Below are 24,542 nucleotides of genomic sequence, written 5' to 3' on the forward strand. Positions count from 1 at the left end.
CTAATGTAATTCTACCATCCTCAGTAAGACTGCTGATATACTGTATTTGTAGGCATATTACCCAAAGATACACATGGCAAGCAACTATGGTGCCCTTTTACCTGTCTTAAGAGGTTTATCGTACCTGCCATTCTACCTCCTGCCCTTTAGGTTCCCCCCACCCCCATCTTATCTTTAGTGTTTTCTTTTTTTCGTTTCTTGTATTGTTATCCTTTTTATTGTTGTGTCATGTGTCAGTACATGTCCCGCCAATAATGTGCTGATATGAGTAAGTGGCAAATAAATCTCTCTTGATTCTATTGATTTTTCCTCAACAACCAGTTTATTGTCTTGAATGTTTTGCTTTTGCTGTTGGGTTAAGAGCAGAACATAATTTTAAAGAATAGAACTTGCACACCGAGCTATGGTTTAGATATCTTTATAAAACTAATTACCTGATGAACATGGATTGGAACGTTGTCTAATTTGGTTAAATAAAGATGTCTAAACCATAGCTATATAAGTGTTGGTTGAATCCTTAAAATGTCCAAATAATAACATTTCACAGTAATTTGCAATAATGTAATGCATTAAAATAATTACAATGATATCGACATTAACTGAATTTCCCCCACTGGATTAATAAGGTCTAAAACAATACAACTGCCATATAATTACTTGTGAAAAGGTATAGTCTCCCTCCCACAGTAAAAGTTTAGTCAAAATAGAAATTGAATAAATAGTTTTAAGTACCTATCACAATACAATTATGCAGAATTGACCAGCATTCTGTGTCTGACAAATGACATTTTACGCATTTAGCTCACACTCTGATCCAGAGAGAATTTTGAGTAAGTGCATCCTGTATAAGGCCTTACACAGTAAAATCCTCAGTGTTAATTTATCCATTTGTAACTCTGAGAGCGTGTACAATTGTAAATTGAAAAACAAATTACTATGGTCCTCTGAACAATCAGGTAACATTTGTCGACTAATTAAATGACTACTGAGGATTTCACTGTATAGACAGGTGGAGGTCCCGGACCTCACTTTAATGAACCAGGGCACTAGACCACTGCCTTCCACAAATAACATGTAAATGTCCACACAATAAGAAAATCATGTTTCCAGCGCATGAGTGGGACCACATCATCAGCAGTTGAGCATGGAGTTGGTTCTCAGGATGCGTAAGACTTTCCTCGATGTATAGCTGTACTCAAAGCGTACGTGTTCATGGAAGAAGTACAGGTATCCTGTAAGTGGATAAAGAACAGAGAGGGCTAGTCACTAAAAGATACTGTACTGCTGTAGTGCTGTTGACATTACTGCATTTATGCATTTGTACTGTATGTGCCTTGTTTAAGGCATGTTGTCTTCATTTTCTTTACACAATGATAAAACAAAGTAGCGATAACAATATAATACAATACAATGTGATAAAAAACAAGAGCATATTAAGGAAGGAAGCAAGGAAGGAAGGAAGGAAGGACAGACATACAAAGAATATCACTTTTAATGTATATATTACCATCGTGATAAGCTGCTGCATCAACCTCATCTCCTATTCCAGGAAAATCTTTTTCAATTGATTGTGGATATCCTTCATCCATGGTGGCAGTATTTTCATCATAGCTGTGGATTAGATATACTGTAAATATTGCATGTAATGCAATACGAATTAAATAAGAAGCGGCAGTAGAAGTCTTGTTCATTGCACCCCCAGCTTAGGGGTTAGAGTGGCTACTTTGGGAATCGGAAGGTTCCCAGTTCGATCCCTGGCTGCGTCAGTGTCAACTTGTCCTTGAGCAAGACACTTAAGGCTTATCCCGGTGACAGGATGGTGCTTTGCATAGGTTGCCCCCAGTGTTGATTTCGTCGACTAAGACTATGACAAAAAAATGTTTGTCGACTGTGTTTTTTTCACTGACGAAACCTAAATGAAAACTACATAAAAACTAAGCTGTGATGACTAAAACTAAGACTAAATATATTGACAATTTCGTCAAGAAAATAAAAACTAGACTAAAACGTTAGGGAGGGACTAGTGGAGAAGAGAGTAATTTTATGTTTGGTTGCTCTCAGGTGTTAATAGCAGATCTACAAGGTTGTAGATCGGCTATTTTCAGCACACAACCAAGTGTAAAATCAGTCATTACGATGCCATCAAGGGCTGCCAAAATACATTTTCAGTTGACTAAATCAAATGTAGATTTAGTCAACTAAAATCTTATGATATTTAGTCGACAAAAATTAGACTAAAACTAAAACTTTTCAGTTGACTAAATTATGACTAAAACTAAATGACATTTTATTCAAAAGACTATGACTAAAACTAAATCAAAATTTGCTGTCAAAAACAACACTGGTTGCCCCCGACATTGGGTGAACGTTGTAAAGCACTGGTTCCCAAGCACTGGGTCAGGATCTATTTGTGGGTCGCGGACACATTTCCCTTATTATTATTATTATTTATTTTTTTTCTTCAAAAAACATCCCCAAAATTTTCATGAATAAAAAAAAGAATGCAATGATTCTTCTAAGTAATTTCATTAATAAATAAAAGAAACACAGAATTCTTTTTCACTTTTCACTAGTTTGGGTCCCGGGCAAACGTCTCATTTCTCTTTTGGGTCTCCAGCTAAAATGTCTGGGAACCACTGAAGCACTTGCGATAAAAAGATGCTATTTATATGTAAATGCACCAGCAAATGATTCTGTCATCTCAGCCACAAAATGTTATGTATGTTTCAGCATGTTCTTCTTCTTTCCCTCCCCAAAATAATATTTTATTTGCATCTTTATGCTTTAAATTTCAGATATACTGTATCAGTGTAGTGTTCTCAGACACAAAACTGTAATTTATTGGACTGGATTTATATTTAGCTATGCTGCAGGTCCACGTTGGTTATGGGTTTATGTTATATTGTGTTTTACCAAAATCAAATCAGATCAGAAAAACCATGGAGATCAAGACATACCCAACAAGACAGTAGTCAGAGTCAAACCTGGGTCCTCTCTCTCAGATGTGGCATTATGGTCTGTGCATTAACTGACTGAGCTGATTTATACTGTATAACATTTATGAAAGAACTGTCTGCAGTCCTAATGTAAGACACATGCAGGAGAAATCCATGAACTTCTAAAATGGTCACAACTAGTACAGTATAAAGACTCTTCATGGTAACATACAGTAAATGTACAGTATGTATTTCTGAAGATAATAAACTGAAAGAGATCACCACATACCTCCAATACTCTTCTTCAGCAAAAATCAATGTCTTCCCTGTGTCTGGAATGTAGACAGCAGCATCAACCTCCCTCACAGTCTTGGGAAGGCCCAGTTTGTGGATGTATTTTGGATAGCCGTCCACTAGGGTGTAGCCATTCAGGGCCCACATTCTTATCCCTGTTGAAATACAACACAGCGTACACATGTCTTTCAATGAATATCATTTGAATTAGTGTTTACATTTTGACATTTAGCTCTGTGGTTCCCAAAGTGGGGTCCAAGGACCCTTGAGGGGAGGGGGTTTTAAATGGAGCCTTACAGTTCTGTGCTCTGAGAGTGTTCCATTTGTTCCATTTGTACTCTCTCAGAGTTATGGGGATCCTTGAAAGTAAAAACGGGTGAGAACCACTTATTCAGCTGATAATTTGATCCCAAATGACTTGCATCAATGTTTCAATTATATAGTATATCCTATTAAAATTAGCTTAAGGGAGGGCAGGTGGACCTCTGAAGAGAAATTTGAAACAAAAAATGTATTATTTCAAAAATAGTGAAAATGATCTACAAGCATGCGACACATTGGAGATCATCACATCTTTTTCTCCAAATTATCTGAAAATATATTAGCATTTTTTATTTTATTTCTGAACGTCTATAATGAATAAAAAAGAACCCACCACTGAATATGAAGACCAGGTCCTTGTCTGGGTTCTCATAGGCGGCATCCACTTCATTGGGGAGAGAGGGCCAGGTGGACTTGATCAGAGTCAGCTCAGGCTCTGGCATCTGTGGGTGAAGACGCCAGTAGAATCTGCCACACAGTATGGAGAAAACAGCTCATACAATGACCATGCAAAGACATAAGTTATAAGGATGCAACAGTTAATCTGTTAAACTGATCAATTTAAAATATTATAAAAACGATACAATGTAATAATATATATATTTAAATAAAATAATTGATTCGCCCCCAAAAGAAGGTAGATCCACAACTCATAACGCATCGTGATTCAAGCTATCGGCTATTTTTGGAAGACACTGTTGTACAATAAAGAACAAAGGGACCAATGGCCTACGTGGTTAATCAGACTAATCGATTTGGAAGTTTATACAAAATCTGAATTTCTTCATGCCTACTCGTTTATATAAAAAATAGAGATATAAAATGCTTGATGATTCGATTAATCAAAACAAATATCAATAGAATAAGAAAATAATCAATAGTTGCAGCCCTAATATTTTGTACAGAATTTGAGATAGTTTAAACATAGCCTACTTTTACTTTAGGAGTATTTCCTTTTGACTTCTACTCCACTATATAAATACTGTACTTTTACTCAACATACATTACCCACTTCAGCCATATACATTTTGGCCATTTGAAAATAGCTGATCTACAAGGTCACGGTACGTTGTGTTGCGATGTATTATGAGCTTGTAGATCTGCTATTTTCAATAGATTTTCATGCATTTGAAAACTTGAAATCGGACATTCTGCATAATGAGTACTTTCTACTAAATACATTTTGAACACTTTCATACTTTTACTCAAGTACATTTTGAATTCCAGACTTTTACTTGTAGTAGAGTATTCTACATTGTGGTATTTTATACTTATACTTGGGTACCACTGGTAATTAGGTGTGTACCTGTCTTTAAAGATGATGGTCTCCCCTCGGAGCTCAGTGACAGCATCAAAACCCAACATGGGGTCACATTTGGTGGGGGCATCAGGTTTGGGCTTCAGCTTCCTCTGGTGTGGGTTTGGTCCTATGAATGGAAATGAGATCTTTCAGTGTAATGCAGTGGTTCATCAAACATTTACATTTCAAGGACCTTATTTGATGTACACAATCATTTTGTCTGGAGCATGTGCAACTTGTAATAATTTAATTTGAATATATTTGATTTACCCACCGTAAAGAGCTTGGATGCCTTCAATGTCATCTTCAGCCAGAGGATACCCTCTGGCATAAGAATAGACTGGGTACATAAGAGCCCCTTGGTCAGCAGAATGGGACATGCCAAGGGCATGACCAAACTCATGGGTTGCCACCAGAAATAGGTTGTACGCTTTTGGGGAAAATAAACAAAATACATTAAAATAGAGTTTCTTCCACCATTTCAAACATCTAGTGTTGTCTCTTTATAGTTGTGATTATACAATTGTTATATTTAAAGTAAAAATGTGTACAGAGTGACATATTCAATAACTATGCTAAGCCAATTAAAGATAATCATCAATAATACAATATTTGTTCAACTGAAGGGGAAAAAGGGCACTAGGGTATCATACTGCAGTTACCATTGAATAATTAAGAACTTATTAACCAATTATGCTTGGGAACATGTCCTTTCTGATGTAACCAATGGCCGGCTGGTCACAAATGGTTTCCATAAATAGATAAGAAGCGTTGTGGCATGAAACATACATTGAAACATTTGTTATCAAAGACATTCTTTACCCTATTAGGGTCTACAATTAGGCCTTTTGATGAAATTATGACGGTGAATCTTGTGTGCTCGCCACGTACCATTGGAATCTTTGGACCAGTGTTCATCGTCATCAAAGTGGGTGTCCCCACCAATACCCTGGCCAGGAGGATAGGCATGAGCCAGGAGTCCATCAGGCCCATCAAAAGGGTTGTAGTCTCCATGTTCTGCAGAATACATGAGAGACATGACAAGAAGAGAGAGCAGATATTTACAGCTGGGTACTTACATTTTATGTTAAGTTTCATTTGTTTATAATTTGTTGTATGACATGTCGCATGAAAGTTGGTTATTTCTGGAGATCGACACTGTCATATGACAATGTATACATTTGGCTTTATGTTACTCAACTGCACAGTTATAGTGGGATGTTAATGTTCTCATGTCTTAATACATTTCAAGATTTGCATTTACTTTTAAATGAAGTAGCAGTCAGGTTACATTTGTGAAAATACACAAACCACGAAACTGCAAGCATACCGTATGTTATAGGCCTACATATTACACATGTAGAAATGAATAATATTTTAGGATGCAACTACCATATCGTCTCTGTCCGGTGAAAACCTGACAGAGACGAGTCCAAAACTCTTTATTTTTCAGGATTCAAATAAAAAATGGCCAAAGTAGTTTGTTTGACGTTGAAGTCAAGCAAGGCATTCATTTACAAAAAGTTAAAATATAGAGATAGGAGGTTTCTGCCCGACAGCTATGATATGACCTCAGAATTCTTTGACCTCACCTTTTGTTCCAAAGCTTATCATGATGTCAGCATTGCCCGCATAGAGCTTCTTGAAGGTCAGAGGGGTGACATCAGACCACACATTGAATGCATTGCGGACGGCTCGGTCCACGTCTCCCTTCTTCAGATCAGGTGTGTAGTTCACTATCCTGGAATGTCACGGGATGGAAGAAATGTTATTTGGACTTTTTGGATTGCAGCATTTCTTTTTTTATGTTGTACTAAATAACAAAAGTGAATGAAAAGTTAATGTTTTTTCTTCTTCTGCATATACGGTATATGGTGGCTATTGCTGAAATTATATAAGGCACAGTTTAACAGTATATTGATGAAATGTTTCTATTTACTGTATAATTTACAAGTACCCCTGTGTGTCATGAGACTCCTACCTGAAGGTGACATTGTTGTCTTGCCATTTGAGGTGTCTGGGGAAGTGGTTGTATTCCCCGATATCTGGGACACCACATCTGGGCAACTTCATCACCTCCAGAGTGTTGCTGTCCAAATTCCCTGTTACCTTCAAAGGTTATGAAAAAAGGAAGAAAAAAAAACAACACCTTGAGAGTAAGCGCTGCTTATGTCAGTTATACAGTATGCACAGTACTTTTAGGTCTGAGTAATATTAAACGCTCAAGAGCAGAGAAAGAAAAGAGAGAAAATCATCAAGTTTGTGTATGATTCAGAGGGCTATCTTTCAGCTATTAATCTTTCTCAACACAGTGATATCACAACACTGCAATGCTCCAGAGGAGGGACACTGGAGGGCAGTGATACACAAGTCCTGAGTTGGTATCAGCTTGTCTGCACTCTTGCATCTCATTGCAATTAGCCAGTCACCGTTAGGTCACTGCTAGGATATTACTTTTTTTGGACCATTTGACTGTAGTGTATTCAATGTCAAATCTATTTGACATTGATTATATGCACAGGGTCAATTAAATGAACAGATTGGAAAGAGGGCCTTGGGATGGCTGCTCTACAGTTGTAAGCCACAGATGACACAAGATGCAGAAGCAAGCAGATCAACCCAATTTGGGTTACTTGAGTGATCTGATATTGACTGACAAACTGCCCCATGCCAGGGTACTTCACTGATGCATTAGAATAAGTGATTGTGAGCCAATGAAACTCACTCTGCGACACAAATAGCGATACAAATCTGCGATACAAATAGACACATGGAAAGCCAAGTCCAGACATGACAAAAAAGTTAACTGCTTAGGAATGATAATCAGTTTTGATCATTAGTCTTTTGTACATCTGGTCACCTTCAAGTTGAAGAAACTTTGCATTTCCTTGATTTTGGTTCGCATGGTATCAGAAGACTTCTGAGCTCCTTGGAGACCAGCTGGAAGGCCATAGAACCGTCGCAGGTATTTCTGTATATTGAGAGAGAAGGATTTTTATTTTTTATTTACATTTTTTTTAGCTGTGCCAAACTCTCCACCATTTGGCCGAGTGTGCAGGTCCGTATCAGTACGATGTACATTATGTCTGTATGTACTGTATATGAGGACGGCCTCAACAGCTTACGTGGTCAACAAATGTATGTACGTAGCACAATTATTAATGAAACATTAATTGGAAGGATCTCACCTCAAAACAAATAAAAAGTACAACAAACTCCAAATACCAATAGTCCAGCAAAGTACATTACCATCCTAAGAAATTACATTATTTTCCTATTAGAACAAAGGTTATAAATGGTGTGAGAAGAAGTCTGTACCTCAGCTTGTAACCAGTTTTCTCGCTCCTGGGCAGGCAAAGGCACAGCAGAGCAGTAAGCAGCGATGACCAGGAGCAGCAAGCCTCTCATTGCCATGTTGTCTGTCTTTGTAAAGACCAGTAATTGGGGTCGAACATCTCTTCTCTGAGGGGTATTTATAGTGTTTTGTTCACTTCAAGCATCCTGGTGATTCATGTAAAAGCACCTAGCCACTTCCTCCTCTGTCCTAAAAGTGCTAAAGTGCTTGTTTCTTGTTTGTGGTGAGGGTGGGCTGCTTTGAACCCACCTGAAAATGCAATGATATCACATTCTTAAAAGAAAAAATGGTCATGACTTCAGTTTTCGCAATACACTCCTACACAGTAAAAATCCCCTGTGTTAATTTATCCATTTGTAATTCACGATGTACTAATTAACATATCATGCAGGAACGACACAATCATGCAATGTCTTCTACAGTGGGTCGATTCATTTAATCAACAATACTGTGCAACTCCAACATAACATCAATAGTGATAATAAAATAAAGTAAAGCTTTGTGAACTACAGTATGACTATAGCAGCATTAGCACATCAATAGAAATTAACGTGCAAATGTAACATGTACAGATGTCGCTTCACATTGTAAAAACTCCTTTGCAATACTGTATGTATGCAAAGACTGTATGTATTCTGTCAGCTATTCATACTTTTGTCCCATGATTGTCATTCTGTCTCGCTTTATTTCAGGATGAGACATGTGACTAAGAGCTGCCAGCCATACTAAAAATAAATGTAATTGGGGTGCTGCTTTATGATATACACAGCATTTTGTTGTGACTGTGTATTTGGTCAAACTATTTACATTGGAATAAACCATGTCCATTGAAATACAACGAGAGGTTGTCTTGTTGTCACAATTAAAAAATGTGCTCCACAGACCAAGTGTGCATGTGGGATCAATTTCCTGGTTGTCCTTCTGGATGTGATTCAAAGGTTCTGGTAAGCTCGATGTATTGCATTACCAACCACAGACTGAATAAGCAAAAACACTGCATCAAAGTCTATTCTTCACATCATTTTAGGGGACATTACCGTATACTGTATAAAACATAGGACAAACTATTATGCACAATTATATATTATATTATAACACAAGTAATAATTTTCTTTTTATTACATACATGGCTTTTCTCTTTTTATTGGGCGGGGTACAGATGACTGACAGGAAAGAGTTACCGTGAGAAATGCAACATACTGTAGTTGAGAGTAATATTTATAACCTTAATTGAATCCCTCCCTGCAGCCAATGGGCTTCTGGTCTTTGGGCAAGGCTACTACACATTGCAGTATAGCCTTAGATTAAGGCGCACATAGAGGATGATATGATCATATTTACACTTTATTGCCCTGAATTTTGCGTTGAAATGTAATTTGTATGCCTAAGCACACTTGTCTGTGATGTCACTGTGCAGTGCATGTACAATTTTGTATACTTAAGAAATGGGAGGACACTGACACAACCAGTGAGTCACATGCAAAGGCAGCAGATGTCGTTCCTCCCAAGAGCATACAAGCTTTACCAGAAGTAATATATATATAATATATAATATATATTATTTCTTCTGTGTTATATTATTCTTTTATGTGTTTTGATGTTTGATGATTTATTTGGATTTTTTTATGTTATCTTAGAGCGGTCCTCTTGAATATGTAAGAAAACACCATAATTCAAATTCCAACTGTTATGAAATTATGTTTTCTAATAAACCTGTACTGTTAACATTCCCACGCACTCCATACTGCCATGGAGAGGAAGAGACCTGGAAAGAGTGGGTGAGGTCATCCTTCCAAGCAACCGCCACCTCATCACATTGCCATCACAATGACAGTACAACTGTCTGGCTGCTTCTCTGAAGCAATCCACCTCCTTAATGACATAATGGCACCTAGATGTCAATGTTCACTACTGATTTCATGAAAAAGAAAGAAAGAAAGGAAATCTGCATGAAGCACAGTGCATTTATGTGATAACATGGACATACAGTACAGTACTAGATACCTGGTGTTAAGGCAGGTCAAGACATGCTACTGTCTGTCTGTCTGTCTGTCTGTCTGTGTGTGTGTGTGTGTGTGTGTGTGTGTGTGTGTGTGTGTGTGTGTGTGTGTGTGTGTGTGTGTGTGTGTGTGTGTGTGTGTGTGTGTGTGTGTGTGTGTGTGTGTGTGCGTGCGTGCGTGCGTGCGTGCGTGCGTGCGTGCGTGATCTCAGACATCTAATTATTGTCAGTTGCAATGACAACAGAATTCTTGGACTCCACATACTTTAAGGCATAGGCCTACAAGCCTTATTGGGACATTTAGAAACATTCTACACTCAGTCAAGAAAATGTGTATCCTTATATAGCCTGTTAGTTTAAATATTGGTGGTAATTATGATTTACTCACACTGTTACGCATAGCGATGTCCTAAAAACAGACTTGACACCCACACCCATGTGTATGTCTTATACTGATGAAGATAGGGGTAAATACGTTTCCTTCTGCGTTGCTAAAAATATTACCTTGCTGTAAGTGTTTATGACTTCATTTGATATTTTTGTGCCTTTTGGTTCTGTAAATACGTAGCCTACATACTGTGAAGGCTTTTAAGTGAAGCACATCCACTCTCTTGTTTCTTGTTTAAAACCACATTTATCAGGAGGAGGAAACAAAATGACCTAGCATAGCCTTTGTATTAATTGAGAGCAGTTTAGAGTAGACACCAACTAACTTTCTCCTATCATGAAGGCAATTGAGCACTGGTTGGCTACTACCGGTATCATGTGCCTGAATATCAGGGACTCCATCATGAGGCTCTGATGAAGAACAACATTTGAAATCAGCATACTTCAAAGATTCGATTTGGACATTTTCACGCTTTCTACCGGAAGTGAACAACTGAGCCAATTTTTGTTACCTGACTGACGCACATCTCCAAAAAGCCTAATTTATACAGCAAAAAGAGATGATTTTCATCACACAAATGCAAGGCTAATATGCATTGTTCAAACAATCAATTAATTAGGCTTAATAAACCTTTCTAACAATTTATATAAGCCTATAAGAAGAAGGGGGAAAAGCATTCAAGATAAAATACGTCATTGCCATGTCTTCCACAGTTGCTACAGGAATTTATGTCAGACTGCTTGGGATAAACAAAGGACAAGACATTGCAAAACATCCGTTTCGTGGCTCACAAAAAAGTGCCTGAATGTTGTAACTGTTGTTATTACACTTCACCATACCAGAGCTGAATGTCTGGGTTGACGCCACGCTTGTTTGCTCAGTGTGTTTCTGAGTCAGGTCAGAGGAAGTAGGGTTGGGGATAGTTGTGGGGAATTTTTACAGTTATTCTGAGATGGACACTGACAAACACAACACATTGGAACAACTTACAGTAGAGAATGCACATTACACACTATAGTGCATGCATTATTTGGTTTAATTTTGTAAACGTATATGGAGCCAGTATTATTGTATTTCTGCGATTAGCTTACAGATCATATGCTATTTTCATTCTTTTGAAAACTATTGAAAATTGATGAATCATTTCACCCTAAATGACATGCCTAAAATAGTGATGCCAAATTGAAAGTTGTTAAAAGCCCTTGTAACCACATGAGCCCTAGCATCCCTTCTGTCGGTGTTTGGCCTAAATATCAGCTAAGCTCACACCATGTCACAATGTGAGGCATTGTGAGCTTGTAGATAGGCAATTTTTGCCAAAGAGATTTGGTAGAGAGAAAAGGTTGGAGGCTAATATATGTAATGTATAGAGGATTCAAGCGATTCACAGACCTTCTAACCTGCTTCCCTGTCATGCCTATCTCTGCACGACTAGGGTGGATGATTTACGATGAGCATTTTATAGATCATGGGTCACGTTACCATTCCCATATTACTGTAATTAAAACACTGTGGCTGTAAAGGAACATGTATGATCATATTTTACAGCCATAATCAAGCAATTAAATTTAATGATATGTTGTGATACAGTTATATATCCCATGATCTTGCCAACTCAAAATTTGGCTTGAACTTTTCAGAAAATAGAAAATGGGATTTGAAGTTATTTTGCTAAAGTAAGTCATTTGTCAGCGCGCGCGCGCACACACACACACACACACACACACACACACACACACACACACACACACACACACACACACATACTTGTTTTTGCTACATCGTGGGACAATCAGACAACGGCGTCCCTCCTGGGGACCCCCCTTTCTAGACATGCTACAGCTCTGAAAAAAATCAGGCATGACCAGAAAAAAATCAGGAACAAGATTCTGACTTTAAATTATCAAAATTCAATACTTTTTCTCCCAGATCTGACTGGGTCGTCCCACGTGGGGATGTCAGATACAACCATCTTCGTGGGGACACCATAACACACTTTCAGATATGTCTTCCTGGGGACACCATAACACACTTTCAGATATGTCTTCCTGGGGACACCATAACACACTTTCAGATATGTCTTCCTGGGGACACCATAACACACTTTCAGATATGTCTTCCTGGGGACACCTTAACACACTTTCAGATATGTCTTCCTGGGGACACCATAACACACTTTCAGATTAATGTCTTCCTGAGGACACCAGGGAGGTCAGGGAGCTGCGTTTTAGAGTTTGGAGATCATATCACGAAGTTGGGCCACTGACAGAGAAAGCTGTCTTGCCCAGCTCTGTCTGAGTATGAGGAAGCTTGAGTCTAATAATTGATCATGGTCACTATTGGTTCAACCCCCATAAACAAGTACCAGAGTATCCAGATCAGTTATTCACCCTGACAGACTGCAGAGATAGACTGTGTTGGTCTTGGGACCGCCACAAAGCATGATGGAGGTCAGATCAAATCACTAACTTAGTCATGTGCCGCTGTATTAAAATGGCAACTTACTGACTCGTCGAGCAACACTGGACTGGACTGGACAAAAAGGTTTGTCCATTTCAGAATGAACTACCTGTAGAAAACTTGCTCAGTAAAGCACAGACCAGACAGAGAGTGAAGTTGTCAGTTTGCTTGTATCAAACAATCATTCATTCATGATTCATTATGGTACAGTACCCACAGACAAGTTAATGAGTTATACTTAGTAATGATTCAAGGTAGATATTTCTGCCATCAGGTTGAGGTTGAGACACTCAGCTACACTAGGAACATGCCTACAGGAAGAAATACAAAAAATGTGGGAAGACAGCACAAAAGACTTGTGTACTGTTGCGATAGAAGGCTAGAGAATGGATTACAACCACCCTATGGACTGCTAGCATTGTATATATAAACAGTTCTGCTACCTTTAAATGCATTTTACATCAAATACTTTAAAATCACTGCAGAAAAAAAGCAGCTTTTTGTCCTAAAGCAACTGCAAAAGATGTCTGCCATTTGTTATACCCTGAATGTATATATACGTATATATAATAACAAAATGTGACAGCTGTTTACACTGTGCTGTGCCCCTACAACTCTTTTATGTTCCCCTCTTTCAACTGTATTTATAGTTAGACACTTGCTTTGGCAATTCAAATGTACATTTTCTCCTGCCAATAAAACCCCTTTGATTTGAAAATGAATTCTTATAACTCTCCACATTTTTCTGGGTTCACCATAGCACAGATATACTACTTCACACACTCTTCAGGTATTACTTAAATTTATTTCCAGTCTGAACAGAAGGTACTGTCTAAGACAGTAGCCTAAATGTAACGGTGCATACAGTACTGCAAATACAGTTATGTAACAATTGAACTGTAACAATTGAATTGAAATCTCACATTTCAAACATTGCAATAAGGGCACTCCAAAACAAAAGTCCATCACAAAAGTGATTTATGCTGCACTCACTGTTAAGTTAAAGCATGCGTCCTGTGCTTCCCCTGCGTGGAGGAAAGCAGTGTCTATTGTCCCCTAATGAAGTCACGGTTTGAATGAAGCTTGCCTCGTGGCTTAAGGCCAGTGACTTGCATAGGGAATGAACAGACACTGGTCTCCCCTCTCCTCCCTACAGTGAAATACAGGATCATGTTTTAACAGGAACACTACAACAGAATAACACCCAGGTACTGTATTAATGAAATGTAGTGCTGCCTGGACAAATACTCGAGGTACTGTCTAAGGCAGTACATCTGGCAGTGCAAATACAGTAGTTCAAATTAGTCATTATGCATCAATAGAACTATAAAATCTGACAGCTCAGAGATTACAACAAAAGCAGTCAAAAACAAAAGACTGTTACGCCAGTAACTTAGAATAGAACTGCCATAGACTGCACTCACTGTTAAAGCATTTGTCCCGCTTGCCCTGCGTGGAGGAAAGCAGTGTCTATTGTCCCCTAATGAAGTCACGGTTTGAATGAAGCTTGCCTCGTGGCTTAAGGACAGTGACTTGCATAGGGAATGAACAGACACTGGTCTCCCCTCTCCTCCCTACAGTGAAATACAGGATCATGTTTTAACAGGAACAGTAAAACAGAATAACACCCAGGTACTGTATTAATGAAATGTAGTGCTGCCTGGACAAATACTCGAGGTACTGTCTAAGGCAGTACATCTGGCAGTGCAAATACAGTAGTTCAAATTAGTCATTATGCATCAATAGAACTATAAAATCTGACAGCTCAGAGATTACAACAAAAGCAGTCAAAAACAAAAGACTGTTACGCCAGTAACTTAGAATAGAACTGCCTTAGGCATAGAACTGCCATAGACTGCACTCACTGTTAAAGCATTTGTCCCGCTTGCCCTGCGTGGAGGAAAGCAGTGTCTATTGTCCCCTAATGAAGTCACGGTTTGAATGAAGCTTGCCTTGTGGCTTAAGGACAGTGACTTGCATAAGGAATGAACAGACACTGGTCTCCCCTCTCCTCCCTACAGTGAAATACAGGATCATGTTTTAACAGGAACAGTAAAACAGAATAACACCCAGGTACTGTATTAATGAAATGTAGTGCTGCCTGGACAAATACTCGAGGTACTGTCTAAGGCAGTACATCTGGCAGTGCAAATACAGTAGTTCAAATTAGTCATTATGCATCAATAGAACTATAAAATCTGACAGCTCAGAGATTACAACAAAAGCAGTCAAAAACAAAAGACTGTTACGCCAGTAACTTAGAATAGAACTGCCATAGACTGCACTCACTGTTAAAGCATTTGTCCCGCTTGCCCTGCGTGGAGGAAAGCAGTGTCTATTGTCCCCTAATGAAGTCACGGTTTGAATGAAGCTTGCCTCGTGGCTTAAGGACAGTGACTTGCATAAGGAATGAACAGACACTGGTCTCCCCTCTCCTCCCTACAGTGAAATACAGGATCATGTTTTAACAGGAACACTATAACAGAATAACACCCAGGTACTGTATTAATGAAATGTAGTGCTGCCTGGACAAATACTCGAGGTACTGTCTAAGGCAGTACATCTGGCAGTGCAAATACAGTAGTTCAAATTAGTCATTATGCATCAATAGAACTATAAAATCTGACAGCTCAGAGATTACAACAAAAGCAGTCAAAAACAAAAGACTGTTACGCCAGTAACTTAGAATAGAACTGCCTTAGGCATAGAACTGCCATAGACTGCACTCACTGTTAAAGCATTTGTCCCGCTTGCCCTGCGTGGAGGAAAGCAGTGTCTATTGTCCCCTAATGAAGTCACGGTTTGAATGAAGCTTGCCTTGTGGCTTAAGGACAGTGACTTGCATAGGGAATGAACAGACACTGGTCTCCCCTCTCCTCCCTACAGTGAAATACAGGATCATGTTTTAACAGGAACACAATAACATAATAACACTCAGGTACAGGATCATGTTTTAAGAGTGCAGAAGTAGTTTTCTACATCTTCTGCATCCTCCTCTTTAGGGTGGCAATTTTGTTATGGACATAATATTTTACAGATTTCCAATCTCTCTTTATAAGTGCAGGCTCTGCTTTCAGACACTTGTCACATGCACTTTTGTCTGGGACCTTACAAGTATTTATAGCTCTCTTAAAGTTCCTCTCCACGGCCTCTCTCTCTTCTGGTTCCCAATTCTTCCTCTTTTCTTGCCGAGCTAAAACGAAAAAGGAATAACCGATTTGTGTAGTATTATTTTTAACCTAAAAGCTACAATTATTTCTACCACTGGCTATTTCTACACAGATTCAGCATTTGATTGGCCAGTGTAGTTTCATTTTGTAGTGTGTTGTATGTTTTGCACATCACACTTTGTTACTCTGTTTAACAACTGATTTTGTATATAAAGGTAAACAAACAAAAACATGTTAGCCTTTATGCAGCAACAAAGTAACGCTGAACTTTGAAGTCAAGGGAAATCTCACTGTGCTTATACTGTAACACTCCAAATTATCATACCATACATACACATAATGTGTGTGTTAGTCTGCGCAAGACCAACACTAAAAACTACTACAACTAAAAACTAACCAAACGCGATTTCGTGCTCGGACAGAGACAGACGCAGCCAGGAACACACAGAGCTGTCAAAATATCCTTACCTCTTTTTGGCTCCGTCTGTCTGGCTCCTGTCGGTGCTGACCCACTCCGTTTAGCAACTGTTGGAACAACAAGATCATTGTTAATTGCCACGTAGGTCAAGTAAGGCGGAGATTCTCCTACTATGCTACACATTTCCAAACTTGGTCTGGATCAAACTTAAGTCTGGTGGGAAATTACCAGTGTTTGTCAGTAACAAATTACATATTACTGTAATATTATTAGCTTTTCCAGCAAAAGTAGTGTAACGATATTACTGCCAAAACACACCTCATTACTCATTACAAATGAGCTTGTTGTTGCATGATGTGAAAATAGAACATATTTACAAGCTATCAGCAGATAACAGCAGAGATGTGCAGTAGTTTGTAGATCCTAATTACAAATGAGCTTGTTGTTGCATGATGTGAAAATAGAACAGATTTACAAGCTATCAGCAGATAACAACAGAGATGTGCAGGAGTTTGTAGATCCTAATCCACCGCAGCATTCTGCACACGACATACACTACAAGTTGTCTCTAAACAGATTGTGTTGTACATCTCTATAATTTTGCGGGTGGCAGGGGGGAACTGGGGAAAGTAATAAAGTAATGTAACATATTACTCTTTGATTCAAGTAATAAGTAATGTATTAGTAATGTATTACTTTTTCTAAGGGGTCATAAGGAAATAGTACAGCAAGTGTCCAATATCCTTACCTGTTTTTGGCTCCGTCTGTCCGACTCCTGCTGACCCACTCTGTTTAGCAACTGTTGAATGACAAGAACAACATTATTCTGTTAGTGCCACAGATAGGCCAAGTAAAGCTACGGGCATTGATTGCTACACATCTCCAAACTTGGTGAGAATCGACACATGCAACAGACTGGCCGATCGCCCTGAATTGTTGCGCAGGTTCTCCAAGATAGCGCCGCCCATGGCTGCTGTGGTGACTACGTGTTGTGTTCTGTTAGTGTTTTTTGTGTTTGTCTGTTTTTTTGTTTTTGTATGTTATATGTGAAAAAATTGATTTGAATGCAAAAATGTAGTATGCCAAAGCAAATTCCTATGTGTATTACACAATGGTTAATAAAGAAATCTGAATCTGAATTTGACAAAGCCACTTAGACCACCCAGCTGACCTGGGTCAGATAAAAAGGAAAACCCTGTCCAATATCCTTACCTCCGGTTGGCACCGCCTCCCCATCTTGCAGCGATCCGCTCAGGCCATCAACAGTTGGCACCGCCTCCCCATCTTGCAGCGATCCGCTCAGGCCATCAACAGTTGGCACCGCCTCCCCATCTTGCAGCGATCCGCTCAGGCCATCAACTATATAATGACAAGTCAAATATTATTTAAGTAAATGTGCAGGAGATAATTGTGTCTGCCATCTCTCCCTGTAATGTCTTTGTGTCAATTACAAATGGCGAGAGCTGTAAAAGGGTGGCCGTCTCCAAGCTGATAACTGTGAGAAGCAAACAACTGGCAAGAACATTGGAACATCAACTGTTCCGTTTTGCATGTGACAGTGAAAAACAACATTATGCTAAAATGTGTTATGTATCTCAACAGTCGAGGGGTGCTATAAAGATGTAACAGAATATGTGCTGCTGTAATGATCAAAGTATATACCTTCCATGACCTCAGGCCCCTCACACATGTTGTTGTCATCACACGTGCCGTCCCCACACCCGTCCTCAAACGCGTCGTCCTCACACACTTCTAAGGATTAAAGGCACATTTTCAAGATTTTTCTAAAAAATGCATATATATATATATAAGCTTGTAGCATGGCACAATGGCACTCGGTGCTGCACTACGAGCTTGCGCATCTGTTAAATTTCAATAGCTAAAGTATAACAATGCATGAAACACCCACCATCTGGATCGATGTGAATTTCATCCAGGTTCTTGCCTTGGAATTCTCCCATTCGTCCCTTCTCCATGGCCAGGAGCACTTTGCTCACCCTGGCGAGCTGCAGGGTGCTCTCCGGAAGCCTATAAAACTTGTCGTGAACTCGGATGCTATGTCCCATAAAATCTGCTAGCTGCCCCCGCTCCGTATCTCTTAGATTCAGAACCGTTGAAAGGGTTGCTAGTTGTTTCCTCAGTTTGGTTCCTGTAATTGCTAGGGGATTCTTGAGGTCACACAGTTTGGTGTACTCTCTGAGAATATCACTGGTGCGAAAGAATGACATACTGGTGGGTATGGCGAATAGATAGGGGTTGTCCTCAAGGACACCACATTCATTTCTGTATTCACAGAGACAGACCACTGATTCCAGCATTAGCGGAGTTAATAGAACGGGTACCTTGTTTTCACACTTTCCCTCAATTTCGATTCTCGCAAAGTGTTTGCACAGCCTTTTCTCGAGGTCAGAGAGAGCATAGTTGATGTCTTCGTGGTTGGACGATTTGTCTCTCGACAAGAAGTCTTGTAGCTTAATCTGGTTCATCTCGCCTTGTCTGCGACGGTTGAAAAGCATAACCTGAACTTGAGTGACCCTGGACAGTTTCCTCCAGTTCTCCATAGACACTGTAGACTTGAGATCCTCAAGGTATTGCTGCTGCTCTTTCTGTAAGTACTTGTGCAATTTTGCGACGTCTTCAGTCAGAGGAAGAAGCAGTGGGGCATTCCACTTGGCTTGAGACAGGGTCTTCCGACATTCATTTGTTACATCCTCAGCCCATCTTGCGTCGTAGATCCTTTGGAAGTTAAGTGCTTCTTCAGCCAACTGTTTGTCTCCGCTGATGAGAGCACGACCCTCCAGAAGAATCGCAAGTTTCTTGAGGCTGTATCCAAGTTTCATTGGAAGACTGTCAGCTCTCTCTTTTCTTGTATGTGTTCGTCCGACATATTTCACTGCCTCCACTGTAAGCTCATAGTTCTTTGGCTGGATGTAATCTCTGATACTCTTCAGTGGCGTGATCTCACTTCCATAAAGGACAAGTCGCCCCAGCTCTCTTAACTTACTCCGGATGTAGTCATGTTTCGCAGCGTTGGATCCGTGCCTCTTGTAGAGGGACTTTGCTAACTCCATAATGCACCAGTCTTTTTCGACTGCATCTGCGATGCGATCCCTTTTCAATTTACTCAAGACATTCCAAACACCTTTGGACACTCCATGGGGGATGGGTTCGGCTAATGCACACAAGGCCTGGACTCTTGTTTTTCCAGGTTTTGGATTAACGACTTGTGGGTTGAATTTGCACTTCTTCATGTGTCTCCACAGTGACCATTTTGTGAAGCAACCTTGGCAGTGGACGCAATGCAGGACATCTTGCCCTGACATATCTTTTTTTGGCTGCTTGCTTGGTACCAGTGTCCCAGAGCCTGTTTCTAAAACTTCAACATTGTGGGCATAGTTGCCTCTGTTGCGGAGCTTATCTAAATGCATTCGCCTTTCTTTAGAATTCTTTGGGAAACTGAATGCTTTTGCAACCTCGATCTCCTTGGGATGAACGTTCTCCAAATGCCTTGCCATCTTTAAGAATGGCAACTCACAATACAAACAGAACTGTTGTTTACTGTATTTACGAGATCCGTCTGCTTTTCTTGTGACGGCAGGAATTATCACAGAGGTTCTCAAGACATTTTGGGTCTTAGTGTGTGTGGTCTTAGAGAGTGTGTGTGTGTCTGTCACATCCTGTTTGTCTCTCCTTAGTTGGACATCTATCTCTGCTGCCACATCATCACGAAGTTCCACCCGTCCCCCGCTGGTCTCCTCAAATTCACTCCCTGCTTTCACTTCCTCAGACGAATCACTGCAATATGCATTCTTATCGGCAGAGGGGGAGTATGTGATGTCTTCTGAGTCTTGTCTGTTTCTCCTTAGTTGGACATCTCTCTCTGCTGCCACATCATCACAAAGTTCCACTTGTCCCTCGCTGAAGTCCTCAAATTCACTCCCTGCTTTCACTTCCTCAGACGAATCACTGCAATATGCATTCTTATCGGCAGAGGGGGAGTATGTTTTGTCGTCTAAGTCTGAAAAGGAAGACCGATCGCTGTCGTCATCAGATAAATCTTGGGGCAGTGAGTTGAAGCCTGGACCTGTACAGGACAAACAAGACAATCTCGGTTATTTTAGTTGCCAAGTATATAAAACCTTGCAAACTAAAGAGGATTCACCAACTTACATAAGGCTACTACTAATAATAGAGGTGTAACAATACATTTTAACAGCGATATGATACGTACAACGATACATGGTTGACTCAACGATGCATGGATATATTGGTTCATTGTGGCAATACGATCTTTTACATAGTATTTCTCTTTAACCCATTTAGGCCTAGAATTATTGAATCAATAATTCTAGAATGCTTTAACCAGTGAAAAATAGCAGATATACAAGCTCACAGCAGCTGCGAGCTTGTAGATCTGCTATTTTTGAAAAAGTTGTGAAAATGTGTTCAAATCTTTGAATATATGTATTTTCAAAGCGAACGTTTGTAACTCAAATTTTGCTTCTGGGTGGTCCCTGGAACTAAATATTTTGAAATGGGGGTCCGTGGCCAAATACATATAATTTTGGGGGTCCTTCACATGAAAAGGTTTGAGAACCACTGACATAGTAGTCTCTCAAGAACAGACTAACTGAGCTCCATTCAAGTGAAAAGGACCTTTTCTTTGACGATGGCTGGTCAGATTGCTGACATAGAAACATAGGTTTTTTCAGAAAATCTTAGAAGGATTCAAAAGACACTTATAGAATCGGGTCAAAATTCAAATTTTCACGATTTTTCAAAAATAGCAGATCTACAAGCTCGCAGCGCGGCGAGCTTGTTTTCTCTTCTCCTAAACAGTTAGTTTTGCCCCAATGACTTGGGCTCAGTCACAATTACTACTGTTACATAAAGTACCTAAAACAGCAGATCAAACAGGTTTTGAGCTTGCAGATCTGCTTCAATTTTGAACAGTATCAACATTTGTCGCCACACACAATCCCTGTTACCTTCGTCGGGAGTACAGGAGTTGCCACAGTTGTAGAGGTCAGGAGGAGGTCTATTGCGCCGTGACAGGTTGTCACGGGAGAAGGGCACAGGCCTGGGGGCCGAAGAGGTGGAGGGCAGGGTGAAGAGACTATTGTAGGCGGGCAAGTGGAGGTGTCGGAGTCTGTCAGCAGCAGCATCCAGGACGTTGAGGGACGACTTGCTGTTCGAATGCTCTAGAGGGGAAACGAGGACGAGAGCAAAGATTAGTATGGGGCTGTTAAGTATGACATCATTTTGTAGGCAGAGGAGAATTTCTGCCCCCAGTTTCCGTGAATCTTTTTACTATTTTTACTATTTACACATTTTTCTTCTCTTTGTTGTTGAAAGGAAAGTGTTAGAATTATACTTTAGTCGTTATTCTTTAGTCGTTGTTTTTTGAAATAGCGAGGGACAGAAAATGCTCTGGGGGCAGATTCTCCTCTGCCTACAAAATTATGTCACGGCTTAAAAGCCCCATAGGGATATACACCATCCCAGTTGTAGACACTAGAGGCGGAATGGTAGATATCTAATGGTAAATCTCACAAATGCCCAATGTTACTGGTATTAGATAACATGAGTGTGGTGCAGAGACTGGTGGTAAAGGTAAAGAATAAATATTTTTGCCTGAAAAAGCCAGTACTCATGCTGACAGGAAACTCACCACCAGTAGCGAGAGACCAATATATCGGGAACCGATTATCGGCCGCCGATATGACCTTATTTGGGCATATCGGTATCGGTGAAATTTCCCGCCGATATAAAAATAAATTAATAAAACTGGCTGCAGTGCCTTGGAGCTGTGTGGAGTCTGTGGACTGCATTTGGAAGTGCAATGAAATACTTTGTCCAGCAGAGCGCGCCATGCACTGTTGCACACAGCTCACATTTCCTTCATAGGTCACTCACTGAGGCTAGACCTACTCTCAACACAACACAAACAGGACACACAGTACCTTTTTTGTGGAGGATGGAGATACATTTGTTCTTCAACATCTGCAGTGTGAAGGGCTGGAGTGTAAGGAGATCAACCTCATCCTCTTCGTGTGCGGAGCCACGGGATGGGTCAGACTGGATAAGTGCTACCACTTGAAAGAGTTGTTCTCCAGGGACCTGGCCAATGTCTTGTGCAAGCTGCCGCAACTCGTCCACAGGCATGGAATTCTCCTTGTTGCTGTAGGCAGGACACACAGGTGGCAGATAACTCATTACAAAAGAACACTTCTGTAGTGCTTGAGTGAGGTGTCCGGTTTATAATAATGACATGTATCAGATTAAGCTACTGTAAGTGTGAAAATCCTACTTGGTCTTCCTGCTTTTGGTGTTCCTAGATTTGGACTCTCCGAGCGACTGATCCGAGGCATTAGGCTGCAAAGAGACCCGGGGAATGTCTTTTGCAAGCTGCTGCAACTCCTTCACAGGCATGGATGTAACCCCATCTCTGTAGATAGAGGCAAGACACACAGGTGGCAGATAACTCATTACAAAAGAACACTTCTGTAGTGCTTGAGTGAGGTGTCCGGTTTATAATAATGACATGTATCAGATTAAGCTACTGTAAGTGTGAAAATCCTACTTGGTCTTCCTGCTTTTGGTGTTCCTAGATTTGGACTCTCCGAGCGACTGATCCGAGGCATTAGGCTGCAAAGAGACCCGGGGAATGTCTTTTGCAAGCTGCTGCAACTCCTTCACAGGCATGGATGTAACCCCATCTCTGTAGATAGAGGCAAGACACACAGGTGGCAGATAACTCATTACAAAAGAACACTTCTGTAGAGCTTGAGTGAGGTGTCCGGTTTATAATAATGACATGTATCAGATTAAGCTACTGTAAGTGTGAAAATCCTACTTGGTCTTTCTGCTTTTGGTGTTCCTAGATTTGGACTCTCCGAGCGACTGATCCGAGGCATTAGGCTGCAAAGAGACCCGGGGAATGTCTTTTGCAAGCTGCTGCAACTCCTTCACAGGCATGGATGTAACCCCATCTCTGTAGATAGAGGCAAGACACACAGGTGGCAGAGAACTCATTACAAAAGAACACTTCTGTAGTGCTTGAGTGAGGTGTCCGGTTTATAATAATGACATGTATCAGATTAAGCTACTGTAAGTGTGAAAATCCTACTTGGTCTTTCTGCTTTTGGTGTTCCTAGATTTGGACTCTCCGAGCGACTGATCCGAGGCATTAGGCTGCAAAGAGACCCGGGGAATGTCTTTTGCAAGCTGCTGCAACTCCTTCACAGGCATGGATTTAACCCCGTCTCTGTAGATAGAGGCAAGACACACAGGTGGCAGAAAAGTCATTACAAAAGAACATAATAATGACATGTATCAGATTAAGCTACTGTAAGTGTGCAAATCCTACTTGGTCTTTCTGCTTTTGGCGGTTCTAGATTTGGTGTTTCCAAGCGACTCATCAGAGGCATCGGCAATGTATTCTGCAAGCTGCCGCAACTCCTCCTCAGATCTGAATTTCACCTTGTTGCTGTAGGGAGGCAGGACACAAAAAAACAGGTGGCAGAAATCTCAATACAAAAGAACACTTCTGGATTGTATGAGTGAAATGCAGACAAAATGAAGACACCAGCAATATGTGGATTCAGCAAGTAACCCTGCAGATGATCTCACACGCAGCAAGACTTTGGAGGAGCTGGTGAAGCCCAACAGATGTGTTTCAATGCGTCCAGTAGTCTGAAAGCACACCAGCATCTCCACACTGGAGAAAAACCTTTCAAGTGTATACTTTGTGACAAGAGTTTCACTACGTCATCTGATCTAAAGAGACACCAGCATGTCCACACTGGAGCAAAACCATTCCATTGTAAACACTGTGACAAGAGTCAGTCATTTAAGTAATCTGAACACACACCAGCTTACCCATACTGGAGATAAACCTT

At 40.2% G+C, this 24,542-nt stretch overlaps 2 protein-coding genes across 2 annotated transcripts; both read right to left on the reverse strand.

Moving 5' to 3' along the window:
• Window positions 1-1,111: 1,111 nt before the first annotated feature.
• mmp13b (matrix metallopeptidase 13b) lies at window positions 1,112-8,251 on the reverse strand. The gene is made up of 11 exons (XM_080731053.1): window positions 8,170-8,251; window positions 7,712-7,822; window positions 6,833-6,960; window positions 6,444-6,592; window positions 5,743-5,868; window positions 5,126-5,281; window positions 4,858-4,978; window positions 3,886-4,019; window positions 3,226-3,385; window positions 1,508-1,611; window positions 1,112-1,232 (listed from the first exon to the last, which is right to left on the reverse strand). Exons 2-11 carry the CDS (start codon window positions 7,754-7,756, stop codon window positions 1,132-1,134), a joined length of 1,224 nt encoding a protein of 407 aa, XP_080587179.1. The 5' UTR covers window positions 7,757-7,822; window positions 8,170-8,251; the 3' UTR covers window positions 1,112-1,131.
• Window positions 8,252-13,868: 5,617 nt separating this feature from the next.
• Window positions 13,869-23,892, reverse strand: LOC308289960 (uncharacterized protein; the record flags this gene model as incomplete). Its single annotated transcript, XM_080731740.1, has 12 exons — window positions 13,869-16,246; window positions 16,692-16,748; window positions 17,390-17,440; window positions 17,854-18,000; window positions 18,304-18,393; window positions 18,551-20,725; window positions 21,630-21,842; window positions 22,605-22,822; window positions 22,952-23,089; window positions 23,225-23,362; window positions 23,498-23,635; window positions 23,771-23,892. The coding sequence occupies 12 exons, from the start codon at window positions 23,890-23,892 to the stop codon at window positions 16,029-16,031; spliced, it is 3,705 nt and encodes a 1,234-aa protein (XP_080587866.1). The 3' UTR covers window positions 13,869-16,028.
• Window positions 23,893-24,542: the final 650 nt, after the last annotated feature.

The sequence above is a fragment of the Nannobrachium achirus genome (assembly GCF_963921795.1).
Source record: "Nannobrachium achirus genome assembly, chromosome: 8".
Classification (NCBI taxonomy): Eukaryota; Metazoa; Chordata; class Actinopteri; order Myctophiformes; family Myctophidae; genus Nannobrachium; species Nannobrachium achirus.

What these genes read in the sequence shown, in the direction of transcription:
- mmp13b (XM_080731053.1), bottom strand. Translation starts at nt 7,756, where the DNA reads ATGCGAACCAAAATCAAGGAAATGCAAAGTTTCTTCAACTTGAAG. An exon ending in CTGGTCCAAAGATTCCAATG is followed by an intron (nt 5,282 to 5,742) that starts GTACGTGGCGAG and finishes TTTCCCCAAAAG; the next exon opens with CGTACAACCTATTTCTGGTG. An exon ending in CCTGGTCTTCATATTCAGTG is followed by an intron (nt 3,386 to 3,885) that starts GTGGGTTCTTTT and finishes GTATTTCAACAG; the next exon opens with GGATAAGAATGTGGGCCCTG.